Genomic DNA, 26236 nt, shown 5'->3' with positions numbered 1-26236 from the left:
ATTCATTGGTGAAAGTGGTAGCATTCAGTAAATAGAAGGACATAATATCCCAGCTTGAAATTTGATCTCTTTGGGACCATATTGGAACTTATTCCAGCCCAGAAGTGACCTGAGACCCTGGGCTGAAAAACAAAAATCTAAACAAAACAAAAACAGACCAGCAAGGCAAATTGCATTACTTGGTGAAAAGGTTGTGTGTGGTTAAAAAAAGAACCTTGTAATTTATGTTGCAGATCACTTTCTTTGAAACTGTGAAATATATAGTCTCAGTGGAAGATGCACTCTCTGAGTGCCCTTCTCATTTGTAGTTTTGCACACTAAACACAAGGGGAGGCCCTAGCCATGTGGGTCAGACACACTGAACAGCCTGTCGTGAAGTGACATGAAATCACCACAGAGGGTTACTTTCATTATAAACAAAGCTGAAAAACACAAGACATCAAACATAATTGCTTACATGTTGTAAGTCAGTATGAGTTCTGTATTTTAGCAGGATGCTTTTACCATACAAACGGATACATTTGAAAAATTCGTGGCTAAAGTTATCCTAGTGTAATCTTTGGAAATTGTTAGTGGATGGAGTCCTCCCAACATATTGGAACCATGAGACAACAGAGGCCTCAAAAAGGCCCCTGTCATTTCACTTTCATGCAAACACACAGAGACACGGTGCAAAGATAAAGCAGAGGCCGCCATGGTGCAGCATGCTTCATTTGCACTGCATCTTCTCTGGTCCACCGAGAAAACACAGACTGTATTCTGTGTCACTCGATACGGGCCCCTCTCTCTTTCTCTCCCTCCAGATCTGTCATCTTCTACCATCTCCTAACCTCTCTTTCACCCTGCTCCGTTTATTACACGGCAATAATTCGCCAGCATATTCTAGCAAATTTCAAAAGCACTGTGGAGTTTTCACCTTAAACATAATTATGACATTGGCTTCAGTGTGGAAAAATCTAAAGGGACAGTGAAGATGAAGAAATTTGCTTATTAGCCAGTTTGGCGTAACTAACTAGCTTAACTCTGCATCACTCTTCATCACCTCTTGACTACATCCTTAATGAATAAAGATGACAGCATCATAGCGGGCATGAATGAAAGAGTAAATGAACTTGGCTCAGCTCCCTTTGGGGGGAAATGTGTAGAAGCGAACTTGTCCAATCATCTGATCCATTTCCCGTAAATATCAAGTGACAGTGGGAGGGGTTGGATATTCTGCTGTCCCTCTATATCCATGGAGCCTCTGCATAAACACAGCAGAGCAGAGATGACGCAGGACAGCCTGCAAACGCACACAAAGCTACAAACATGGCCATATGACACGGGTTTGCTCTTACAAACATCATGCATCTAGGTCTGACATCTCACTGAATAGATTCCAGACAGTTAAAATGGGATTTTTAGTGTGAATCAGTGATTACAGTACTGCTGCTTGAGTCATCTGACTGCCCGTCTGAACTTTTCCCTTCTTGCTCCGTTCATAAAAGCCGTGATGAGAGATAAACAGCTTTCATCTTGCTGCATAAACGAAATACCATCTCTTCTGTTCTGTTTTGCCTCTTTTTAGCAGACTGTTTTCAAGAGCAAAAGAAAAGGTGCAAATCAGCCTAATTAAAATGCAGTTTATTATTCTAGACCTCGGGTTAAAACAAAATCTGAGCACACTATGGGGTGTGTGGTGTGAATTGTGGAGTCAAAGCTGAGGCAAAGCGACATCCCAAGAATCCTGAGTAGGTCTGAAACAATAGCGCTGGCTGCTCAGTACCCCACTTGTGTTTGCATAGTTCCACAACGGTTTTAAAATACCCCCACGGTAAACCGAAACAGTATATACTATATAGACTAAGAGTAACTGCTTTTAAGACAACAGTATCATGTTCGCAATCTTACTAGTTATATTAGCCAATCATAGTTTAAGATCACAGACATCTACATGGCATTTTCCATTTTCCTGGGTTTAAAAGGGAAAGCAAAGAGTCAGCAGGGGTGTATTCACATAAAATGGCAAAAAGTATCATCTCTTATTCTCAGTGCAAGACCAAAGGAGAGCAAAGTTTGGAGAACTAGCATGTTGCGCTGGGATTGCTGCAAAACTTTAGTCTGTCCATTTGGCTCAGTGTGAAGCCTGAAACCCCCACTGGGACAGGTTTGATATCACAGAAGGAAATCTGCACACTGCCAGCACACCAAACACCTCAACATCAACACATACTCCCCTACAGAGAAATATGTGCACAAATATGACATCCATCTCGTTATTTACAGTGTAGTTATGTATCACTGTGCTCTGTAATACACAAGCATGCAACGAGGTTACATAATGGCACTTCAAAAACCAACAAATGAACAATTATCTAAAGTAAATTTGCAAATCTAAACAAATATTCTTCACATGTGAAAGGAATGAAGCTGTCACTGGAATATATGACTATGCTTAATCACACGGCCTCACACAACGTTCTGCACACCCAAACCCACTTTCTACAATGTGCGCATATTAAAGCCCCTTCCACAGTCAGCCAAAACCACAGCTCCCCTTTGCAGAGTTTGGTAAGATCAGGCACAGCAACCTGATCCTACTGAGAAAGTCTTATAAAAGGAAGCAAATAAAATGATCCAATAAAAAGCACCTCTCCTCCACACTGCCAAACCTCATATATCTGGCAGATGTTTGCTTACATTTAAATCTCAGCCTGAGGGCCTATCAGTATTCTAATACAAAAGCTTAGTGGACCTGCGTTAGGCTATGCCACGCAAAACAGTCGCAGCACAGCATGCTATGATGCACAGCAGCTTTTGTTCACATGGTGCTGAAGCACATGTTGCGCAACTTGGACAGGCTCTATAACTGCAATATGTTTTCCAGCCAAATCTCCTGAGAGGGATCGCTGTCAGAAAACAAACCCCTGTTTGAGGCATGGCCTCCAGTTGAAGTTGTTCAACTCCTGCTTTTCTCTGTGTACTTCTCTCCCATCCTTATTCTGTGTATTCTTCTCCGCTTTCCCTCTCAATCCACTCACTCGATCTAGTGTCGACTCTTTGCTCTCCTTCTCCCCTGTGTTTCTTTTTTCTGCGCTCTTCATTTCCCCCCCTTGTGATTCGCTGCTGGGGTAACTCAGGATTCTTAGTATTTGGCTGGGCAAACCCAGGGCAAGCGTGTCTTGTTACAGCAATCGAGGTTTTCTGATAAAGCTGTGCATTGTGAAGGATAATCCCTCAGAAACAATCAGGATTTTTATATCCTGCCCTCTGTTGTTTCTGTAGTCTCTCTCTCACACACACACACACACACACACACACACACACACACACACACACACACACACACACACACACACACACACACACACACACACACACACACACACAACGTCACACACAGCATCCGTACATGCACATAGTACAACACATTTCACAAACACTACCATTTGTTCTGAGACACACACGCACAAGCACATTTACAAGCACTGGCATGCACTGCACATTAAATGGACTCCTGAGAAAGTATGCAAGAAATTCACATCAAATTACCCATTCGGTTAATTTTGTTTAGAAGCTGCTCTCTGTACTGTTCCCTGTGATTCACAACAGTATCCAGCCTTTCTTGGACACACTGTGAATGGAGTATCTGGGGTCGGGGATTTGTAAACAGGGGGCTGCTGGTTTGCTTTAAAATGTCAGTTAAGTCCGTATGTCTATCAGTGTCATGTTTGGTTAGGCCAGCTCTTGTGTAGCTGTTCACACTTGGCTGATCCTTATTGTTAAATAAGCAAAGCCTTGTGTTTGGCTGTGCTGCGGATCAGCGAGGCACTCACCTGAAAAACTGGAGAGAGAATGGAGAGTAGTACAGCAGAACACTACATAGAAGGCACATTTTAAACCATTTAAAGTTTCTCATTAAAACCAGTGTGCCACTTGGCCATTTTCACAGCAGCTACTTTGACACGTAGCAGCTTAAAAAGCCCACATTAACATTAACAATGGATACGTGTCATTTAGATGCCTTACTTCCAGGGCTCTGGTACCTTACCGGGATATTCAGATTGAGTGGTGCTGCCATTTGTGTTATTAGTTCACCTTTGAATTTTCTCCTCTACATGTCAAATATTTATGGTGGGGAAAAAAAGCCAGTTTTCACTCTTAAGTTTTATGGTGTTTGAATAGCACTCAGTTCAGTGAAATCCATGAAAGCAGGTGATTCACACCTTCAACAAGTTAAATGTAACCACATTACATTTTTAACATTTTTCAACGTGCCACTTCTAGCCAGTTGTTCAATGTCTAGACAGGTAGATGCCTCTGTGATTCCTGGCCTGGGATCAGCTGCCTGTCACTGCCATCAGTCCTCATTTTCCAGCAGGAAGTTTTTTCTCCTGGCTTTTCCACCGCTGTCATCATCTGCCACCAAACCAAGGGGAAGGAGAAACATAATTATAGGACAGAGGCAAAGAGCAGAGTTGTAACTGTCAGACTGACACTGTTCGACAATTATATGAAATAACTGTAAACAATCCATCGTAAAAGTGCGTGCAGTCCATCTGTTGTCCGGTAGTGTTGGGGAGGGAGGAGAGGAAAAAGCTTTCATTTCAAGAGATGCTTGAGACACAAATTACAAAAGAAGATAAGACCATGCGACAGATATGATAATGAGTCACTGCTGTTGCTGAATATAATATCAGCTTCTTACTGTACTCTAATGAGTGTCCTCAATCTGCCAATTATACACAAGCTTTCCTTGGAAAGTGATGCTAGTGGATCAGTATTACACACACAAGTTACTCACAAGCTCACCTCAGTCATAACTAGGAATTAGAAGAATATTGCCTGTGTGCTTGCTCATTAAACTAGTGGCACTAAGCTATCATCATACTTACATGCACATAAAATAGATGAAAGGATACACACATACACACTGGGGCGCGAAGACAGAGAGGCCTACACTGTACTTAGCAGTTTCCTGAGCACCAGCGAGTGCCTTTCATTTGCTCCCTGAGGTACTGCAGAGCTGCGTGACCTCAGCACCTCAGGTTTTTAATTTTCACTCGTACTGTCCACACTACACTGCTTCACAAATAGTGTAATTCTTTCTCTTTACTGTTTAATCCTGCACTGACACATAGTAATCCTCTCGTATGAGATAGTTTAACAATGTTCTTCACAGAAGCCACATTAAGTAAAATAGAAGGTGTAAGGAGTCTATGGTGGATTATGATAGCATGTGTAAGGCAAGGAGTGAGTCATGGCCTAAATGAGCTTTTAAAAACAAGCCAATGTGTGTATGTGTAAACAAACCGAACTCATACAGAGATATTATTGCATAAATGAAGGCAATGACGTGATGTATATTCCCCCAGCGTGTTTTCTTCACACCAAGTGATATCTCATGTGAGACCAGCTCCCTAGACCTGTAGTGGTGAGGTATAACATGCATCCAGTGTTACTTAACTGATAAATGAGCTGTTGCATGATTCCACTGCGCGTACCAGCAAAGACTGAGTGTTATGTCACCATCATATTACCGCCACTCGCGAATGTGCGTGCTGCAGGAGGCTGAGCGTGTTGACCTTGAAACCCAGGATCCTCCTCCCACCTTCCCACCTCTCTGCTGCGGTCGTCGTCACTGACACCTCACAAGTCTCGACTATTGTTTTTAGACGAGAGATGTTGTTTTTACATTCCAGTCTGTCTTCAGGAACCAAACACTCATCCACACGCACACACACTCACTTAGCATCCCTCATTCTTCAGGCTGCAAAACAAAACGGTTGGCTATCTCTATTGACAACAGGTCTTGTCTCGACCCTGTTAGATAAGTTTGTTTTATTGGAGAATGTTTTGTCAAAGTCCACCCGGCTTGTTATGACTGTGAGCTAGATTTTTACATGTCAGATTTATCCATCTAGAATGGGCATGTACTTTAGGTTTGTTTTATAGATGACACAGATAATGAGAAACAATCCCTGGCTGAAGACTCCTCCACCTCAGAAAAGAGAAGCTCCAGGTAACCAAGGGCATCCTAAGCTTAACACTAAAATGAACTCAACACACATTACGATGGGTGGCCTTTCCGATGTGTTGTGCTCTTTTAACTCTTCCTTGCTTTTGCGAAGACAATAATATGACCTTTAAAATGGTAAATAGTGGCTTAAGGGCAAGTTATAAGCTATGCGTATAATAATGCAGAGACCACATTGCTGCTTTTGAACAAATATACGTATGAGGAATCCCGTGTTCATTTATTATTTAGCAAAGCTAACAGGAAAAAAGGGTCTCAGTAGGCAGGAGCTTGTTTTTTGACTCTCTTTTAATAGAGCCCTTTATAAAAGTCTCCATGTGTGGTTACCAGTTCATATAAGCTTCAAAAAATAGTGAATCTGAGCTCCAGTGCTGTATAGTTAGGTGCATAACAGTGCCAGGATGTGACAAGGGGTGCTATCTTCATCAGCCGCCATGATTACGCTGATCTCGTCAGATATTCCATGCCTTATCTATGTGTACATATGTGCCTGACTGATAAATAAGGTATGCATTTTGCTTTCATGCATCAAAGGGAATGCACACTAACATAGGTTTTCCCATTTGGGAGTGATTGCACCCAGCTGTCCACCTGTAGGTCCTCATTAGTACTTTGTGGATCAGTTTAAGTGTTGATTTCTTAGCTCACTCAGTGAGTCAACGTGGCTGGGCACATCTTAATCCCTGAGGAGCACAGAGAGAGAGGGAGAAGAGAGGAGAAGCAAGACAATTTATCTAAGTGGGAACAGGCAAAGTAATGTTTTTCATAAACTCACATCAGGACATGATGTGCCTAATGGCTACAGCTTGTGCATTCACTCACTGTCATTACTATAGGAGATTTAAAAATGCGCATAGCAGCGAGGCTGGGGGGAGCAGGCCTGAACTCAAGCACACTAAAGAGCCCATTAATCCTTTTTAATTCTATTAAGAATTGGACTACAGCTGGATAAGAGGCCAGCGGAGTTCCAGAGACTAAGTCGGTAATGCCTCGGAGACGTATGGTAAATACTTAACGAAAACTCCTATGCAAGGAAATTTCTTTTCCTCTTTACAAACAGTTAAGTCAATTTTCACTCCTAAGCAGCTTTTACTTTGTAGTAAACAAAGACAGGTTACATTAGTTCTGTGAAAAGAGATATTTCGTATCTCCATTAGGCGCCAAGGGCTATTTCATCACTTCAAATATGGGCCCATAAAATTTGGATAATCTACAAATTTCTTGACGATGTTATCGTTGTCAGAAAAAAAACAAATATGATAACTTTACTCCCACGTGTACTCTATTCCTCTCACACAAAGAGATACGCAGGTGAGCTACGTGCCTTCCACAGCACGCTTATCTCTGTGTTGCTGAGAATCAGCACCGCCATCCGCACTGCTATTTTTGCTCCCGTCCAATTTCACAAAAATCAGAATCTTATCAAGGAATTGCCCAAAGTTAAGTATGAGGAAGAAGGAAAAAGTGGTTTTAATTTTCTTTCACAGTCAAGCGTGTGGACAATTATGGCTTTCACCTGTTGAGATAACAGTACAAATACCACGGCCAGTCGAAATGAACAGTGCTGACCTACTGTGTGCACAATTGCGGCAGTGCAAATAGCGAGGCCCTTCTGACCGGACCTCAGTAATGTGAACACAGAGAGGAGTCTGCCTCTGCTTGTTGACTCCCATTCATTTCCATTAGGGCTGAAGGGTTACCGAGGAGCAGGCCAGTAACAGTGTAAACGAGATGTCATGTTTGACAGGGCGTGTAAGCTCAGCTCGGTCACACACACCTAAACGTTAGACAATAACAAGTAGTGAGGCAGACAGACAAGGAGCTGTCACAATACCACAGCCATATATGTATTGCTCAGGAATAAAACGAGGCTTCTCAGTTACAGTCCTATAAAACAAAACAGGCCTGAAAAACGGGATCACATTTGTTCCCACCCTGATGCCCACAACCATTACCCTTACTCTCCCCAATCTACCAGCCCATCTGTTCTGCCAACTGCTCCGTTACGCTTCCCCCTCATTACTGGACCACTTTCCCTGCTCGTCCCCTTACCTTATCGTTATGCACACAGACATTACTGAAGCTCTCGCTTCTTCTCTCTCTCTCTTTTGCCCTCTCTGTCTCATCTGAGCTGCTTTTTTCCCCTCCCTAAGCCTCGAAGTACATTGGAGAAAGAGAGTGAGAGAGTGAGTGAGTGAGTGTGTGTGAGAGAGAGAAAAAAGAAATCAAAGAAAATGCCTCAGACGCCCTGACCTGTATCTGGCTAAGCATCTCCATGGTAGCATGACCCCCCGAAACAGCCCATCATGCTCCACTGCACTTGAAAAGGACCGAGTGCAGAGAAGGGGCAGAACGAGGAAGGGTGTGAAGGAGGAGAGAGAGATGAAGGAAACTACGAGGGCACTGGAGTGGAAGCTTCAAAACCCCACATGGTTAAATCACTTTTTCTGTTAAATGTTTGTTTTATTTTAGCTCAAGATTTCCTCACCTCCACACCATGTTTGGTATCCCCCGCGTAAATAATGAATGTCCATATGAGGAAAAGGCTAAATGGCTTTTTTTTAAAAACACTGATACATTGGTTTAAAATGGAGCACTGTAACAAAAAATAATTTCCCCCAGGGATCAATAAAGTATTCTGATTCTGATTCTGACATTGACGTTCAGTATGTGTAGGTGTGCTAGGCACTTTTCAGTCTGCCGAAGCTAAACATGAAAAAAAGACAGAAGAACTTTGAAACATTCAACATTCGATGGTTTAATGGTTTGGTTTTCTTTTGAGTACAGTGGTTATTTCTGCCGCTGTGGCATTCACAGACAAATCAAACAAACAAAAATATCTGGGAACACAAAAATATATATAGCTTTCTGATAACATCTGTGGCTCAGTCTAGTAGTTACAACAGGTACAAGAGCAACTCTCTGTACCCGATCGACAAAAACGTAAATACAAACACTTACATAAACATGTAAAAACGGTCCAAAACTTGAACTAATACTTGAAATTCTGTGGTTCTGCGGTTTATAAAATGAAATTGCTATTTACATTCAGTTTGAATAATTATCTTTTCATGAAAAGAATATAGTGTATGAGTCAGACATTAACAAAAATAAACACTGATTATTCAAACTTGTGATAAAATATATAATATTGATTATAATTAGAGGGTTCCACTATGTTCAAGTGCTATTAATAAAGACGCACAGGAGGACCGCTGGGATCGCGGCTGCACGGCTCCTGTCTGAGTGGCATAAATCAAGGTGCAGCTCAAGAGTTTGGAGTCCAGGGACAAAAGGTCAGAGGTTACAAAATTCAGTCAAAACCTCCACCTCTGAGACACAGTCAAAGTGGTTAGTAGCAGGAAAGTGGCAGTGAATGGGAAGAGAAATTACCTGGTCAGATTGCTCCCAGTCACTGACTTGGTTACTCAAAAGAGAAAGATGGCATTCTATCACAGCTCAAACATTGTTGTCCTTTGCTTACATGTGTTTTATCATGTAGTCACAGTGGTGTAGGGTCGACTTTTTAGGTTAGTGGCACGTCGTGCGACTGAAGGCAAAGATCGTTAGGAAGCCTGTGCTTGTTCCGTCACTTTGCACAGAGCTGTCTTTACATCTGAGGTCCGATGGTCTCAGTTAACAGCTGCTGGCTCATGTTTTCCAAGCTGAGCAAGGAATCAAAAACCAAAAACCGAGGCTGGTATTTTCTCATCTCTAACCCGTGACCAAAGGGTGACTGGCTTGGCTTTGAAAGCTAAGCAAACGCACTTGCCAAAGCCCTCCATACCAGAAGAAAACAAACTAGCTTTCAACTTTAGCAGCTTCTACAACTTATCTTGAAAAATAAACACTTTTAATCTTTTTTCATATATAAAAAAATATTTCTAATATTACCACAAAGTTTGTTCCACTGGACGGGTTTGACTTGTAGTCTTGTTGCATTTATCTTATGTCTATATGTGTTAGATGACTGTATGTTTGCGTGTATATCAATATACCAAAAGTATAAGCAGGTTAGATTGTACTCTCAATATTTTCTTAGAATGATATCCTTTCTTCTAAACTAGTTCCTCAGTTCTTTGTGCTCCTCACCTGTGCTATCTACTGCTCTCCCTGTATTTCTGCAGTTCACTTCTCTGATCCTCCGATTCCTGAAATGACTGCATGCACCTGCTAACAGACAGTTTGCTGGCTGGACAGTGGACTCTCCAGGGACATGCTAGTGGGAGACCCGTCTGGGCGGGCGCAGGGCTTAAACATGGTGGAGATATAGAAGGCCTGCAGGCACAGACAAAAAAAAAAAACAATTGTCAGGAAAGACACGCAGACCACACATGCTGTCAATCACTCACTGTTTATAAACAGAGAGTGGAAATTGAGGGAGAAAGCATAGTGTTTGAGCTAACACAGTCAGCAGAAAGCAGCGAGAAACAAACCCTGCGAGGAAAAGGATAACTGGTATTCAGGCTATTTAGACAACAGTGAATTTTAACATACCACCCAGTATGCGGTGAGCCCTCCTTGAATAAAGCCTGTAAGGACGTCAGTGGGATGGTGACGGTAGTCTGAGATGCGGCTCAATCCGGTGTAGACAGCGATCATTACTAAGAAGAACTGTATAAGTGGGCGCAATAGCCGAGCTCCTCGCCACGACAGCCGTGCCTGCAGGTAGAACTGCAAAAAAAGAAGATAAATACCATTATTATTTTCACTACTAAGTGAATATATGGCTATGGGCACTTATGTGCTAATGTATGCCCCCACAAACATAAATTTATGGTTATGTCTAATGGCTGAAGTTCTATAAACTAAGTGGAACATGAACATCCATTTAATCTGCTGCCCAGAGGGGGGAAGAGAAGTTTGGCATGGTTTCATTAGCACTTTTTAAACCCAACTTCCTGCTTTTGTTCATCCTCATCCCGTGCATCAGCGCTACAGTACAGAGGTCCTGTTTGTGTGCGTGAAAATGGGGTCACAGGTCGAGCTGAATGCAGATGCAGGGCTCGCTTTATGAGGTGGCTGGAGGTATGTCTGAGTCAAACAGCCGCTGGGGAGCATGTGGTCTACATTACTGCTGGCAAGCCGATCCTCGCTGTCTCTCCTTTTCCTATCTTAACTGAGAACAGGTGTCACTATTCCTGCTGTACACACAAGTAGCTGGCAAGGTCATGGTGGCGTGTAGCTGCAAGTCTGACACATTCTCACTAGGTTGTCTAAGCTCTGTCAAATAATTTGTAAGCAGCAACTTCTGTGTGTGCGTGCTTGTGTGGAGAAAAAAAACACTAGGTTTTTGTTTTAGTCACGCCACTTCTTCCTTTCAGTTCGCTACCCTTTCATTCCTCTCAGTCAGTCCCACAATATTCATCCCTTTCTTTCTCTTTTGGTTCAAAAAGGAACATTTTGCTGTGGACTTGTAAAAAAAAACTGTGCAGTAATTATGAGCCACCCCTCATTTCTTTATCTTTTGCTAGGTAAAGAAGAAATAGATGTAGTGATTTGTTGAAAGATAAATTGATATTTTCTTTATTATTTTTGAACATAGCCTGAACTCTCTTGGGCAAGCTTCCCTGTAATTTCTTTAAGTAGTCTTCAAGAATAGTTCTCCAGGCATCTTCAAGGATATTCAAAGCTCTTCTGTAGCTGCTGGCTGCCTTTTGTTCTGTTCTCTTATTATTATTTTTTTGATTTGCTCTTGTGAGGTCAGTCTATGACTGACAGTGTTCCATTGTGAATTTTTATATCCAGGTATGGTTTTACTGCACTGCATTGTCACGCTGAAAAATGAAACGACTGCCAATCAGATGCTTCAGAAACAGTATCCAGCGGTGAGTCAAAATCTGACGTACTTTCTTCATTCATATTTCCATCAATGCTGACAAGATCCCCAACGCCACTGGCTGAAATACAGCCTCAAACCATGACAGAGCCTCCACCATGTTTTACAGATAGCTGTAGACACTCACTGTTGAACTTCTCTCCTGACCTTCTCTGTATGTACTCACAATGACTTGAAGACGTGACGTTTTTGTCTAATTTAGCATACTGGAGCATTCTCTTCCCGGTTTCCTTCTTGAAAGCAAACCTTCCACTGAGACTATCTCTAACAAGGTTTCAGCCAACAGTAGGTGGACAGGGCCAGCTGTGTCTCTGAGGTACTGTGTCAGGTCTTTGCTGGATTTTTCCCCCCCCTATTCTTAGGACATGACTTTCAAATACTGCTCATCTGCTGTAGATTTCTTTTAGTTTTTTTAGGCTTGAAACTTCGTATTTTGTCTTCCATTTATCTAGTTTCCTCAAATATTTTAAGGAAACAGTGTACACCATGCACAGATATGTAAAGTTTTTGAGCTAAATGCTCTTTGAGAATCACCTTGTTGGTGCAACTGTTATTTTTCCCTTTCGAACATATTTTCCATAGATTCGGTTAAAGAAATGGGAAGAAATTATGTGTTTTGTCACAGGCCGTTAGTAGCAAAGTACCTAAAAATATAATTTATAATTGGTTATTTGCTAGATTGTGACTAAGATAGGTGTTATGCTTGAACAATTCATAGGTCAGTGTTACAGTAAGTGGTCTGACGAACAACAACAAAAAAATCTTTCCTCTAGTCCCAGACAGATGGACTGAAGTGAAAATGAAAGAAGACTTTCAGAGAGTCTGGAAAACTACTGCTTAAGACAAAACAAAAATCACAACCTGCAAGTCTGGCTCTTTATAACTGAAATATACAGAAATAAGACACAGCACTGTACAAATAGAGAAGGTTTTCTCCTCACTTTGAGTTTTGAAAAGCAACAAATTATTTTCATTCATCTCAGATGAATACAAATATTTATGTCACCTGAAAACCATTAATTAGCAGCTAGCGATGATGGTTATGTGAAGTATGTGAACGTTTCATAGACAATAATGTGCTTTTGTCTCCCTCTAACTGTCACTTCTCTCTCACAATGCGCCCATGACTACAGGGCAGTGTGCTGTGAGAAAAAAATGAAGAGATGGGGAGGGAGGCTTGGAGGGTTGAGAGGGTGTCTATTGCTGAAAGAAGCCTGTCGATCTCTCAGCAGGCATATTCAGCTCTCCCCCCTCGACTAAATGAGACCCACAACAAGGCCTCCTCTGTCTGTGGAGTCTCTTCATCTATTCATGTTCCCTGTGGAAAACATTCTCCCTCATTCTCTACCCCACTCCAAATCCTCCTCCTCCCTATCTTTCTGTCTCACCAGCCCTTTTGGTTGGAAGCTGGCTGCCTGTAGAGAATTGGTTCTCTCAAAGATCGGGAACCGTGAATGTATTTAACAGCACATGGCTTGGTGTGTCTTTCCACATGTTCAATTAGCATTGTTCTCGGCCTCTAGGGGCTGGTGTTGTCTTTAAAAACTGAAAACAAAGCAAGAACTGTAATCTTCCTCTGATACTATAAACACTGGGGTGAATACAGTAATTACACAATATGAGCTCAGGTGTATGTAGAGGTCAACTTTCCAGATTTGTTCGCCGATAGACTGGGTGTGTTTGTTTGTTTGTGAAGCAAAGGTGACTTACTGCCAGATAAAGCATTGTGTACATCGCGAAGGAAGCATGGCCGGAAAAGAAGGACTTCCTGAAAGAGAAGATCCATAAACGCAGCCAAATGTTACACATTAACTTGGGTTTCTGTATACAGCACCCTGAGAAAGCAGATAATTGCACATAAACCACACACCTTGCCTCCTCCTCCAACTTCTTCTCCGCACTGCAGACTATGGACTCTGCAGGGACATAGATGCCTTCCTTGCAGTTAATGGATGCATATGTGATGTTGCACACATCCAGGAAGTTGGGTCTCAGGCGACCTACGCTTAGCTTGGCCATGTTGGTGAGAGACTGACCAATACAACAGCCAAACAGGAAGCTTCCCAGTTCCTTGTACAGGCATGACACATAGCAGTTTCTAACAAAAGCTCGTGAGTGCACACCTCGGAAACGCACACGATAGCATTCACCTACAGCGATCTGAAAGAAACAAAGACAGGAGACAACTTTTAACTTGCCATACTGCCCGGCTGAACAAATACTGTGAAAGTAGGTTTGTTTTACTTTTAAGCAAACACAAGCACATTTACACTATAAGAAGATGATGATAGCTTTAACTCACTGTCCTTACACATAACATCAATTACTGTCTTACCGCTACACCAGTGATGGCGATGCCACCAGCGATGAGCAGGCTGTCGGGGATGGCCTCGGTCGTTATGTTGGGATAAGTGATGCTGGGGTCTCCGCAGAAAAAGCCTCGTTTGTAGGGAGTCACAAACTTCATCTCGCATGCAAAAAATGGGATGGAGGCTGTGGGGGTCGGGGGGGAAAAAGGGAGTGGAGGCAGACAAAAAAACAAAACAAAAGATGGCTTGATGAATATCTATGATGTGGTCTGTGTAACAACGATGACAAATAAAAGAGACAGCGCGATACATGGACAACGGTACTGTCTACTCATATGAAAATGGCCTAACATAATAAAGGGGGGTAGCATTAAAGCGTCAGTCATTTGGTGATATGAGTTCCAGATTCCTGGGGATCAGGGAATTCCACACATAGCTGCTTTCAACATGGGAGCAGGGAGAAGGAGAAGGCTGACAGACATGAAAAGATGTGAAAAAATGGAGGCAGCATGACAGTGGAGAATTCAGATGAGGAAGGAGGAAGAAGTTATTGAGAGCATGTTACACAAAAACATCAGTGTGCTCAAAGAACACAATAAAGTCACTGTGTATTGTTAAACAAGTATGTTTTCTTCAAGCCAAAAGCAGTGACTCACAGTTTAATCCATCTTAACTTATATTAACAGCTGTCTCACATTATGTTTACTGCCTGGTCACTAATTATAAGAATTTACGCTATCAGGTGAAAGTGGCCAAGGTCTGGTTTGCTTAGGTAAACATCACCACGCAGTCTCATGATCAAAGTTCACTGGGGAAAATTAGCGTTTTAACCAGTTTTTAAATGACGAATTGGAAGGTGGTGATTGTAGCTCCACAAACGAGGGCTGAACTGCACGGCTTTTGTTCTGCATTGTACTTAAACACTAATAGCCAATATCCCTCTAAAGTCCCAGCATGCTCCATTTCTCTGTCCCTTATCCCATGTCCCCTTGTCACCCCATGGAATGCAGCGAGGACATGGGACTAATCATTAACCTCTGTGCCTTTCCCTATCATCCCAGGCCTGCTCGTTGGTTGGAACGCTCCCAGGCCAAAACACTGCTCCTGCCAGAGAATCTCTCAGACTACGTGACTGAAAAGAACACAGGATACACATTTAAAACCAGGCCAGAAGGATTCTCACTCAAACACATAAACAAGGGTCTGAAAACATTCCTTTAATCATGATAAATCACCAAATTTTGAAAGAAAAGAGTGGGAAATGAGTATTTGATGAACAGCAGGTAGCTACAGTTTGTCCACTTTGAGATCTGCCAAAACTGGCTCCGTATCAGCTTTAACCAAACACAGAGTCAACTAAACTCCCATGCTGTTCATTCAACCTTACTGAACTTACTGATAGGCACGGGAGACGTGATTAAGGCTGGGATACAGTAAGACATAGGTCAAATGTGTGTGTGTTAAAAAAAAACTCTGCAGTCAAAGTCAAGCTGCCCTCCCAGAAAGACAAAACAAAGACTAAAAACAAGCTCGCGTCCATGTATTTCATGAGATGTTACGGCAGGGAAGGAGAGAGGGAAACATCCTGTAGACAGATAGCAGAGCCTGTGACGCCAGCACACAGAGCAAACGCCTCACATCTGACCCCAATCTCTCACTCATCCCATCCAGATAACACATGTACAGATTCTTCATATGGAAATTCAGCTCACTGATGTGCCTCATATAACATGTTTTGCTAGTAAAATAATCTATTAGATCTTCTTCTTCTTCTTTATCTATCTTGTGGTTATCCTAGTGAGAGTTTACATTAGCTAAGATCAATGGAGTACCTGTGTTTGCTTTTGTGCTAATTGGTAGATAAATAAATAACCTCAATGAGAGTTCATGTTTGCCTTTGTGTTACCTGCATGAAATGCATCTTTTTGAATCACTTGATCATAATACCCCTATGCATGTCATACCCAAGTGGAGACGTGAGGTATTTGATTCCACACCCAGATTTTTTTTCTCCAGTACAGTCAGCTCCTTTCAAATAAGTGTTATGCAAAAGCCCCAACATAACAACAACAACAATCCACTAAAATAAAACGCTGATGACATTTTATAAGGACTTTTAAACTGAGAGAGACATGCTGTGTTTGGGGGTAATCAAACACTGATGATACATTTTAGCATTTAATAATGAAACAAATACTTAAAACAACAACAAGTACTATTTTGTGTTGAACAGGGGCTTCTTTTGACCCTTTCTGGTTTCCATATAATCCATTAAAAGCCCCTCATCTGATTCCAGAAATCAGTATTTTGTTGTATTGACACAGAGATAATGGTGAGAAGCTCCATTAAAGTCCAAACACTTATACTGTAAGACTTTTTAAAGGCGAAGGAAGTGTCACGTCAGTCAGAGACGGCTTGTAATGCTTCCCCATTTTTGCATGCAATAATCACTAAACATGACAAAAGTGGTTTAGTGGTTTAAAAAGCTCCTTGATAATATCACAAGAGAAAAACTGAGCAAACATACTTGAAACCACATTAGTTATTTAGTTTGTGAACAATCCTAAAGAAATTACAAGCTCCTATGTCACAGTCAACCTCTATGCTTTACAACTACATTCAAAATGTTTTCACAACATGACTGAAAAACACTCCACAGACTCTCACTTCATCTGTCAGGCAGCTGTGAGCCAACCTCTGCACCTGGCCAAGACATGCTCAAAAGAGAGCCAGACCAGGAAGGCCTGCAAGAGCACACAAAAGGAGGCAGAGGAGTGGGCTGGCTCCAAGAGCCAAAATGTGCTGCTCACTGGGCCTAACATTCAAAGCAGGAATGCTTTCAAATAGTCAAAAGGATAGAAAGAAGAAGGGGAAAGAGGAAGGGAGGAAAAGAGGGGATATGTGCCTCTCTCTGAGAAACTGTTCTGGTTCTAATTTACACATCTATGACCACAGCCCAGAATGAGCTCACTGTGAGAGGGGAACAACAACAACCAAAAGCAACAAAATAAAGAAATAAAAAAACAGCAAATGAAAAAAAGTGGTTTAAGGAGGAGTGCAAAGAAAAGAGGGCAGATGGTAGGAATTCATCGACATACTTTCAAGTCATGTTGCTCAACATCTACTGATCAATTCATTGTTGGACTGAAAGCTAGGCTGCGATGCATGGCCACAAGGGCGGAGAATTGACAAATGGATGTGTGTGTGTGTGTGTGTGGGGGGGGGGGGGGGGGGGGGGAAACTGGGGTGAGAAAAACTGGAAAGATGGAGCCAAGAGACATGCAGCAAAGGTTCCTCTTTAAAGAACAGCAGACGGAGGCGATTAGTGGTGGTTCTGGAATGTGAGGGTCAGAGATCTGGGCTCTGATGGGACCCGCTCTGTAAACACGACCCCGCCTCAACAGGCAGAATACCCCCCGACACACATACACATAAAAAAAAAAAAAAAAAAAACCTCACTGAGATGCAGACAAACCAAATCCACAGCCGCATAGATTAACAAGACAACCAAAACACACCGCAAAAAAAAAAAAAAAAAAAAAAACACCTGGAAAAAATTAACCAACCATGCCAGAGCCATGAACCACAGAAAAACCCCCTAACGATCCAAAACACAGCCATTAATGCAGACACCACAATCACTATCACAGAGCTAAATTCACTCGTATGGATGCTGCTGCTTCTATCACTAAAAAACAGCCTGTGTATACTCATGGATTAGCATGACATATCCTAAAGCTATCTCCAAGCCACAGTAATGGTCATCTGTTTCCATCACACTCAATAATATTTGACTGCACAGGCCTCTTTCTACTTTTGCCCTTTGATAAAGCTAGAGGACAGACTGTTAGTGACCTGTCAACACAGAGCCATGTGGCCTGCAGGACCTGGGACCGGGATGAGCGTGGCCTGTGCAGCACCCTTCACGGGTGGTCCACCCACACTGAGCTCTTCACCAGCTTGCATGTGCCAGGAGATCACAACTAAATTTTAAGGTGCTTATTTACCTTCAAGTCAACCTTTCAAAAATAATAAGCCAGTGAACTGTATCGCGCAGTGTTGGAATTTGAATCTCTGCGAGGTTCATAATCCCCAGTAACAACATTACAAGGAAGCAGCGTGACGGCATTCCTAGTACGCTCATAAATGGCAGTCTGCAGATGGACTGGGTGGGTTTTTGCAATTATTTGTGCAATAATGACTGAAGCCGTCTTCATAAGATCTGTTATTTCATCTAATCCCTTCTCAGTTTGAGATCATTACAGGCAGAGTTGAGAATTTGTACCTGAAACAAAAGACTGTTTTAAAAGTTAGTCCAGAGAGAGTCTGTGCGCCTCACTGCATAATTCTCTATCACACAAAAGAACAAACACACACAGGCAGTTGTACTGTAGGGCAGGTAAGTCAGCAGGTGAATTCATTCGCACCAAGGCTGTGATTATTATTGGCAACCGCGGATGGCAAAAAACTCAATTAAAGTGCAGTGTGTGTATGACAGGTACATCCTGTTCTTCCTTGGTGGCCCAATCCAGGTAAGGGAGGAATGGGGGAAGAGTAAGTGTTAGCCTCCTTACTGACACACACACACCCACACACACTCTTTTACTTTCCCATAATTGGCTGGATTGTTTTGGGAGATGGGTCTGTTTTGTCTGCCCTGATGGCGTCGACGAGAGATTTTTAAGTGAAGAACAAAGGCGGGCTGAGAAGCCGCAACAGAGTTTTGTTAACCATCTGCTATCATCAACATCTGCTGCAGCTGGACTCCACACACACACACTGTTTAAGTACACCCACTGCTTCATTTATCAGCCCATACCCAACTCATTAATGTAGGCAAAAACAGGGGCCCCAGAAAGAAACAGTCGACCGCTCAAAGTACCTCGCTGGCCAAAAATGTTAATATTTATGGAGGTTTAATGCACTACATTAATAACTCAACACAGAGCAAATGCAAACCCTACGTCTCCATGACCATGAAAAATAAAACACAATGACGCTTAAAAACTTAGCTTTTTCAACTCCTAACAGTGCACCAGGAGATTTCTTGCCTGCCCTTTCCACTGTTACTGTTGCCACTAGCCAGTAGAGACATGCTTCCCACAGTTGCTTCTGTTCTTGCCACACTTCAGTGCCTTGCTTCCTGGAGCCTGACTCTGGAGTTCAGGGCCGGAGCGGGGAAGTTTGAAGCAGTCTGTCTGTCTGTCTGATTCAGTAAGAACATAAAGAACCCGCCACTGTGGTGCATATCTTGGAAACTTTAAAGAGTTCCCCAGTGGTTTTTGTGGCATGAAGGTAAGGGCGTGCATTGTGAGATGAGAGCTGCCAGTCTGCAATGTGAAAATGACACAGGATTTTGGGTTAGACTGCTGGAGAGGTATTTAGCATGGTACAGCATGATTGCGGTGGCACTCTATGGATGGAAAGAGTTCAAACCTGCAGGGCTGTTTTGTCAGAGTGTTCGGATTTGCAGGGGAATGTGCTGTTAGGACAGTCAGAGCTTGAGATGATTAAGGGAGGATGGGCTCCAGCAGGTGAGATGAGACACACTGATAAAATGTACCCGATGATGGGTAACTATGCAATGGCGCCAAGAGGGAATGTCTAAGTTTTCTTATAGGGAGACAGACAGAAGACAAATCGTTAGTTCTAACAGACGAAAAGGCGGAGTTACAGCCTGTATTCGGAGTCAGGTAGACAGTCTTCTGGTATCCTCTCCAGGCCCATTGGAGCTAATGAGCGCTGAGGATTAGAGCGATACACACATCTTTATTCGCTCATTATAGCTAATACCTATGGACCACCCTGGGCACTTATGGAATCATCATCTAGGAGAAGATTACAGCTCTCATTAAAAGTACATTTGAAGCTATCTGCTGTCTGAACATTTCCTATCTGGTTCTGAGTACTACTTCCTCATTGAGACATAAACAGACAGCTGTGTATAGGATCCCTCGAGCAACCAAGGGTTTGACCCCTGACCCCTACTGTAGATTCTGCCTCCTCAGTCTTTCCGGATCTTACTCCCCTCTCCACCCTTGGGGCTTTTCCTTCATTCAAGTTCTTACTTGCCCCTCAGCCTATAGATACGTGGGACTTAGTCGATTCCAGCGTGCTAATGGGTGAAGGAAGATGTACCGAGAAGTGAAGTGAATAGGCCCATGTGGTCTGTCTGAGCAACAGCGCACTTAATGGATTCCTGTAACTCTGCAGCACTGTCAAACGGGAAGGAGATGCATTAATAGACTAAGAGGGGACAGAAAGCGAAATCAGTTCTTCCACTAGCTAATGATTTGACTGAGCCATTTTTAATGGCGCTCCATCTGTCAGCCGCAGACTGACGCCAATGTTTTCCTTAACTTCAGAGAGTCAGGGCCTAAGACACACAGCAAAACAAGACCGGCAAATTTGTCAACAAACAGCAAGCACATGGCAGCTGTAGTAGGGTAGTTAACAGCGATGACTCATACACATACAAAACACCCACACCCACACTTTTACACATACGCACACAATTTAATATTTCGGAGCCTATACACAACTGCACGCTCTGACATGTCAGCCTTTTGCTGCCTGACTCACTTGGCAGCTTTCTCTGCCAAATAAGTATAACCCAAAATCCTCTAACAAAAATCTGACACCCGCCCAAAATACATGGAGACGTAAAACACACTCACACGCCTCACTACATCAGTGGGACACCTTTGGTCCCAAAGTAGAGCTCGGCTGAAGAAAAGATAATAAAAAGAGAAGAGGATATAAGCGGATGTAGGGTAGAAAGAGGCAGGCCTTTCAGTATTCAGATCACTTAAGTAGATACCAGTCATCTTGTTCTGGCAAGCTGCTTCATGTCTTGTCACACATACAACAGCAATCAACTGTTTCCAGCTTTCTCTTTCTATTGTACACAAAAACACAATCCATGTAAACTGTATCATTTTAACCACGGCTATGATCTTTTGCATTTCAGGCATGTGTGAAAATGGCATAGCTCTGTAATTAACCTCTAGAGAAAAGTTGTGCCTCATAACATTCTTTATGTTTCACTTATATTGTATGAGCTTTTGTTGTGCAGCAGGCTACTCAAGTGCTGTTTTCATTCAGTTACCCTTAAAGAGAGTTACTTTATTATGGCGATGATAGAGTCAGGGCCACCTGCGCAGGAGGGAAATAGCAGCATAGTCTAGAAGTCTTGTCCCTGCACGCTCGTCAGATATGACAAAAACCTCAAACCTCCTGACATGTGCGTGGCTGGGCTCTACATAGTACATGCAGCCACAGGGTGAAAAATATTGTCATCTCTCTTTGAGTCCCAGTCCCAGCAATAATGCATGCACACACTTTAGCACACAGGCAAAGACTTGAAAACAAATTGCAGTTTGCAAATCACATGGAACTTACTGGCACTGAGCTTAACCAAAACAATCCATCTCTGTCAGGCATCATGTGCATGCCCGAACACCCCCATAATCAACACTATGATATGCAAAGTACAACAATATTAGACAAGCCTGGTGTTGAGAAAGAATCAGGTCAGGTAAACTCAGCCAAAGCCACAGTTAATGAGTTCAATGTCACCACATTCCACAGACAGATTAAAGCTCATTCAACACCACAACATACTAGTTTCACGTCGCCACTTCAAATGTGAATTAAGCCCTAAAGAGACAGCGATAACCTCAGAACATTGCAGAATCCCTCTTCAGCTGATTGCATAAAGAGTGGCGGTGCTTCAGGGCCAAATTCCACTTTTACAGTTGTGAATGAGCCCCTTTAAAGGATGAATAACGCTGGTGGGTCAACTGTCTGAGGGAATCTGATAAAGGCACTTTTAAGGGAAATTTTGATTAGTCAGACATATGAGGGTCAAGAGAAATAAAGGGTCCAATTCATTTCCAACAATTGATGACATTCAATGCCAAATGCCCATAGATGAGTCAATGTCGGGCTTCTGCGAGACAGATACAGTCAGGATGGAGTAATCCAATAGCCCATACAGCACTGTATGCAACAATAAGGGGAAATAATGCCTTGTACTGTAAATTACATCTTATTTCAGGACATTTGATTGTTATCTGTGACATATAATAGCTAGTGTTGTGGTCTCACTGTGCTTAATAAAACTGAAAAAAAAAAGACTACTTCTCAAAATCAGTAAGATAAATCTCTTTAATCACAAACTCTAATACCTTGTGCCTTTGCATTATTACTGCAAGTCATTATTTGAAAACGTGTAACAGTATGTTCTCAGACACGTTTGCTGCCAAAGTGTACCAGGAACATATCAAAGAATCAAATCAAACCGGGACTTTAGAGATTGCTGAGCTTTGACTTGAACGTTTTAGTCCAACAAACTTTATAAATCCGCTCAGCTGTGTTCAGCTTGATGCCCAGCAACACAGGCTCAGAACTGTTATCGGTTCAGACCGGGGCTAAGAAGGGTCAGAGCACACAGTTTTTTGAGAAAGCTAGTGGCGTGCTTGGTTTATGTCTTAGGGGAAGAACTGAGAGAGCCCATTTCCTATACTTTCCTGACTGATGCTCAGTTGCTAGCCACTTCCTAAACCCAGAACAAAGCTGCAGAAAAGTGCACAAACTAAACAGCTAATAGTATACCTGCAGGGGTTAAGAATAACATAGTACAGAATAGAAAAGTGACTACCTCGACCTGTCATCGAGTTTGCCAGGCTACTTCCTAAGATTTAACGGCCAAGCCTGAGACCTGTCGGTCTGCCTAGACGGGTTCTGCCTTCAGTTGCAGCTGAAACACTAATTCACACAACACTGGTGCTCCCGTCCCTTTCGCAGTCATGTGAGATGACGGCATGGAATTTATGAATTATGTATTATTACACAAACAAACAAACTCTGTGTACAAATTTTAGGAGGATTTCTACTAATAGAAAGGGGCTGAAGTACAGTTAATGAAACAATTACAAGCAAAAATACCTTTCTGAGGTATTTTACAAATTTCAGGTAGAAGTAGAACTCTTTTTTTTCTTCCTTTAACTTTTCTATATTCCCTATACCCTTTGTGGCTTAGCACTGGCCCTGAAAACAACACAGAAGCATTAAAGTCCTTAGATATGGTTCATTGCATCATTAGAAGAAAAAACATGTGATTCGGTTCTACTATCTTTAAAAAGGTGGCACTAAAATCAGGCCTAAAGCACATGTCAACATGCATAACAACCTTTTACTTTGATTCTGAACAATTATAACTCTTCAACTTGAGTGTTTGAGGTTCTGTTTGTTCTGCTGCATTGCAAGTTCAATCTCATGCTGGCCATAATAAGTAGATTTTAAGAATACACTGAGAGAGTATTCGACCAATCTTAAAGCACTTGGAAGAACAGAATGACAATTTGTTTCCCTTTTACTGAATGAAAGCAATCTGGACAATCACGTTATAGCCTGAGTTAGTGACTATTACTGCTTTTATCGTTTATTTGATATGAATCTACTGCCAGTTTGTTTTTCTCCATAATAAGTTAACTTTTTTGGGTTGTGATTAGTATCTCCGTTGGCTCTCATTTCTGTGTTGATTGTGGCCTTGGCAGTTTTTGTTTCTTGATGTGAAGCTTGCTAGTTATATAAGCAAGGCTTCTGTGCACACTGTGGTGAATTATTGGCTACAAACAGTAAGCTAACCCTGAGAGAGGCTAAAGAGCTCTGCATAGAGGTAATTCAGCACCAGATCATACGCACGGGGCACGTTTTTATCCTTATTCCCACGTTCTTCTCCCGGGAAATTTGAGAGTTACCATGGGAACTGATGAATTCCCGGGACAACTCAGCTGCTGCCAGCTGAGCCCCCACCCACATTTTCCCCGGTTCTTCCCTCCCTCCTGCCCCCACGTGCATGTAGAGGGGACCGAGCTGAAGTTTTCTGCTCCAGTCTGAGCAGTTTCCACTTGACTTCTGGAAAAATGCTTTGCAGCTTCGTTAACTTTAACAAATCCCAATCCAGCGTTGGATAGTTTGTGCTTTTTTGCCCCTTGTCTGAAACCAACTTTGTTTATGACATTAGGGAAAAAGCAAATACAGAATTCAAGAGTCATTAAAACACTGATCTAGGTATTTAAAGATTTAAAATAGTACACTTGTTAAGTGAAATAGTAACACAAATTCTTACCAATACAAAGGCACAACACATCCAAACAAACAAGCATCTTCCTCTTGGTGCAAAACGAGCTTTCCACCTCAGGTTGGGTGAGGAATTGTTTCCCAGCTCCGTTCTCCCTCCCTTCCCCGGATCCTCCGCTGTCAGCTAACCGCCGCTGGAGCTCCTCATCCTGGGGGAGCATGCTGCTGTGAGTACCGGTGGAATTTAACTTCTGCATGTCTCTGGCTGGTTAAAAGTTAATGACAACTTGTTCGAATGTGGTTCCAGTAAGTCCTTTACGTTTGTAGTGGCTGGCAAACGATGAAAATCCCAAAAACTTTAAGTCCATCCGTCGTCGGTGCGCCAAATCATGTCAACTAAAGTTTGACAGCAGGAGACCCTGGTCAAGCAACCGGCCGCGAGGTGAGGTTACGTCGGTCATCCAAAGGCAAGAGAGAGGGGGGGGCGAAGCAAGGCAGGAGAAAACCAGACAGAGGAAAACAAGCATCCGACCAAACCGAGTCACAACAAACTTCTACCGCTGGAGCGTGCTCTACAGACTACTTTGAAACGTCCCGAGCGAAACATGTATGCAGCAGAGCACATTAATGGAACTTCAAAATAAACCCCGTGACTGCTCCTCCTATCCCAAGTCGAGTAGTGCTGATGCGTTTAAGTTGGTTATTTCCGGTATGTGGTAGTGGGTTTGACTTTACGCATTTTGTTGGGGCAAGGAAAAAAAAACTTAGAAAATCAATATGTAACGATCAGACTGGAGCTTGCTAACAAGTTCGATCCATTTGACCTCATGACCGGGTACATGTCCATGCCTTAAACTGCCTCGCCAGTGTCAGGACGTGTCCCACATACAACTTCTGGAGTTCAGAGGACATGTGGGTTGTTGTTGTTTTTTTTTAAGAGTTTGTTGTTCAGAAATTTTACACAATCAAAACAACAAACCAAAACCAAACAAAACGAGGGTATAAATACATTCCATAATAATGATGTGTAGTGTGTCCTTGTAGAAAGTAATCTTATATCCTTTGTTGTGATGACTTTTTAATGGCATTTTTATTGCACTGAGCCTTATGCCTTAATGGGCACACGACTTCCTCACTATACAGCTAATTTAATTTCCATAATATTGACTGCTGCTTGATTGTCTGCCAGACCACTCAATAAAACAATCTGAACGCGTGGTATAAGTCTAGTCTTTGCCCCACTGGCATAAGGGCTTTATGAAATATCATGATATTTCATTTGTTAATCCAAAGCTGTATAGGTCATTTGATTCCTTTCGTTATTAAAGCGTTTGTTCGTTGGAGGTATCCTGCCACCTGCTGTAAAGATTAAAGTACTACTGCTTCGCCTCTGAAAAGTTCATCAGCTTTTTTAAATTGATACTTTAAGCTATTCATCCATCTGCTGATGCTCAAGCTGTTATTTCTATTATGAATTATTCGTCTACCTTATTCATTAGTTATTAGGCTTTGAATGGCCAAAAGCACCTATTGTAATTTCCCATCTAATATTCAAAATCTCTAATTTTCTATAGCGCAAACGACCATCAGCCTGATGGAAATGGAGACTCCCTTTTTTAACTGAAAACTGAATGTTACCTGGAAAACATACAAGCACTGTTTTAATATTTCTCCACTTTTTATGCTTCTTTCATTTTTTTTACATACTGTAAAAAGTAGACGTTAAAGCCTACCGTGAGACAAAACCTTGAAATCATTGATGTTCAGATGGTGCATTAGTGCATTCATAGGGTTACAGGTAAACAAATATATGTCACCCTTGTTTTTTCTGACTCAGTTCTTTTATTTCATAACCTTTGATGCATCTGCTGTGCAAGTAAACGGCACAAAAAGTTCACAATATGGATCTAAACTGACTTTTGGATTAGCAGGTTAATCCTTATTGTCTAGGTAAAAGCTTTGCACATTTGCAATGAGCACCAAAAG

The 26236-nt window shown here is 42.2% G+C and overlaps 1 protein-coding gene across 1 annotated transcript; it reads right to left on the bottom strand.

Moving 5' to 3' along the window:
- Window positions 1–8749: 8749 nt before the first annotated feature.
- On the bottom strand, window positions 8750–24926 carry ppap2d (phosphatidic acid phosphatase type 2D). Its single transcript, XM_085271493.1, has 6 exons — window positions 24300–24926; window positions 14191–14348; window positions 13726–14015; window positions 13566–13623; window positions 10514–10690; window positions 8750–10294 (listed from the first exon to the last, which is right to left on the bottom strand). Exons 1-6 carry the CDS (start codon window positions 24505–24507, stop codon window positions 10190–10192), a joined length of 996 nt encoding a protein of 331 aa, XP_085127619.1. The 5' UTR covers window positions 24508–24926; the 3' UTR covers window positions 8750–10189.
- Between the last annotated feature and the right edge of the window lie 1310 nt (window positions 24927–26236).

This window comes from Mchenga conophoros, linkage group LG4 (genome assembly GCF_057382185.1).
Source record: "Mchenga conophoros isolate Kocher_MC1m ecotype Shallow Benthic linkage group LG4, M_conophoros_male_GT1.1, whole genome shotgun sequence".
Taxonomy (NCBI): Eukaryota; Metazoa; Chordata; class Actinopteri; order Cichliformes; family Cichlidae; genus Mchenga; species Mchenga conophoros.
The sequence above is the reverse complement of the archived record's forward strand: the minus strand, read 5'-3'. Positions and strand labels throughout refer to the sequence as shown.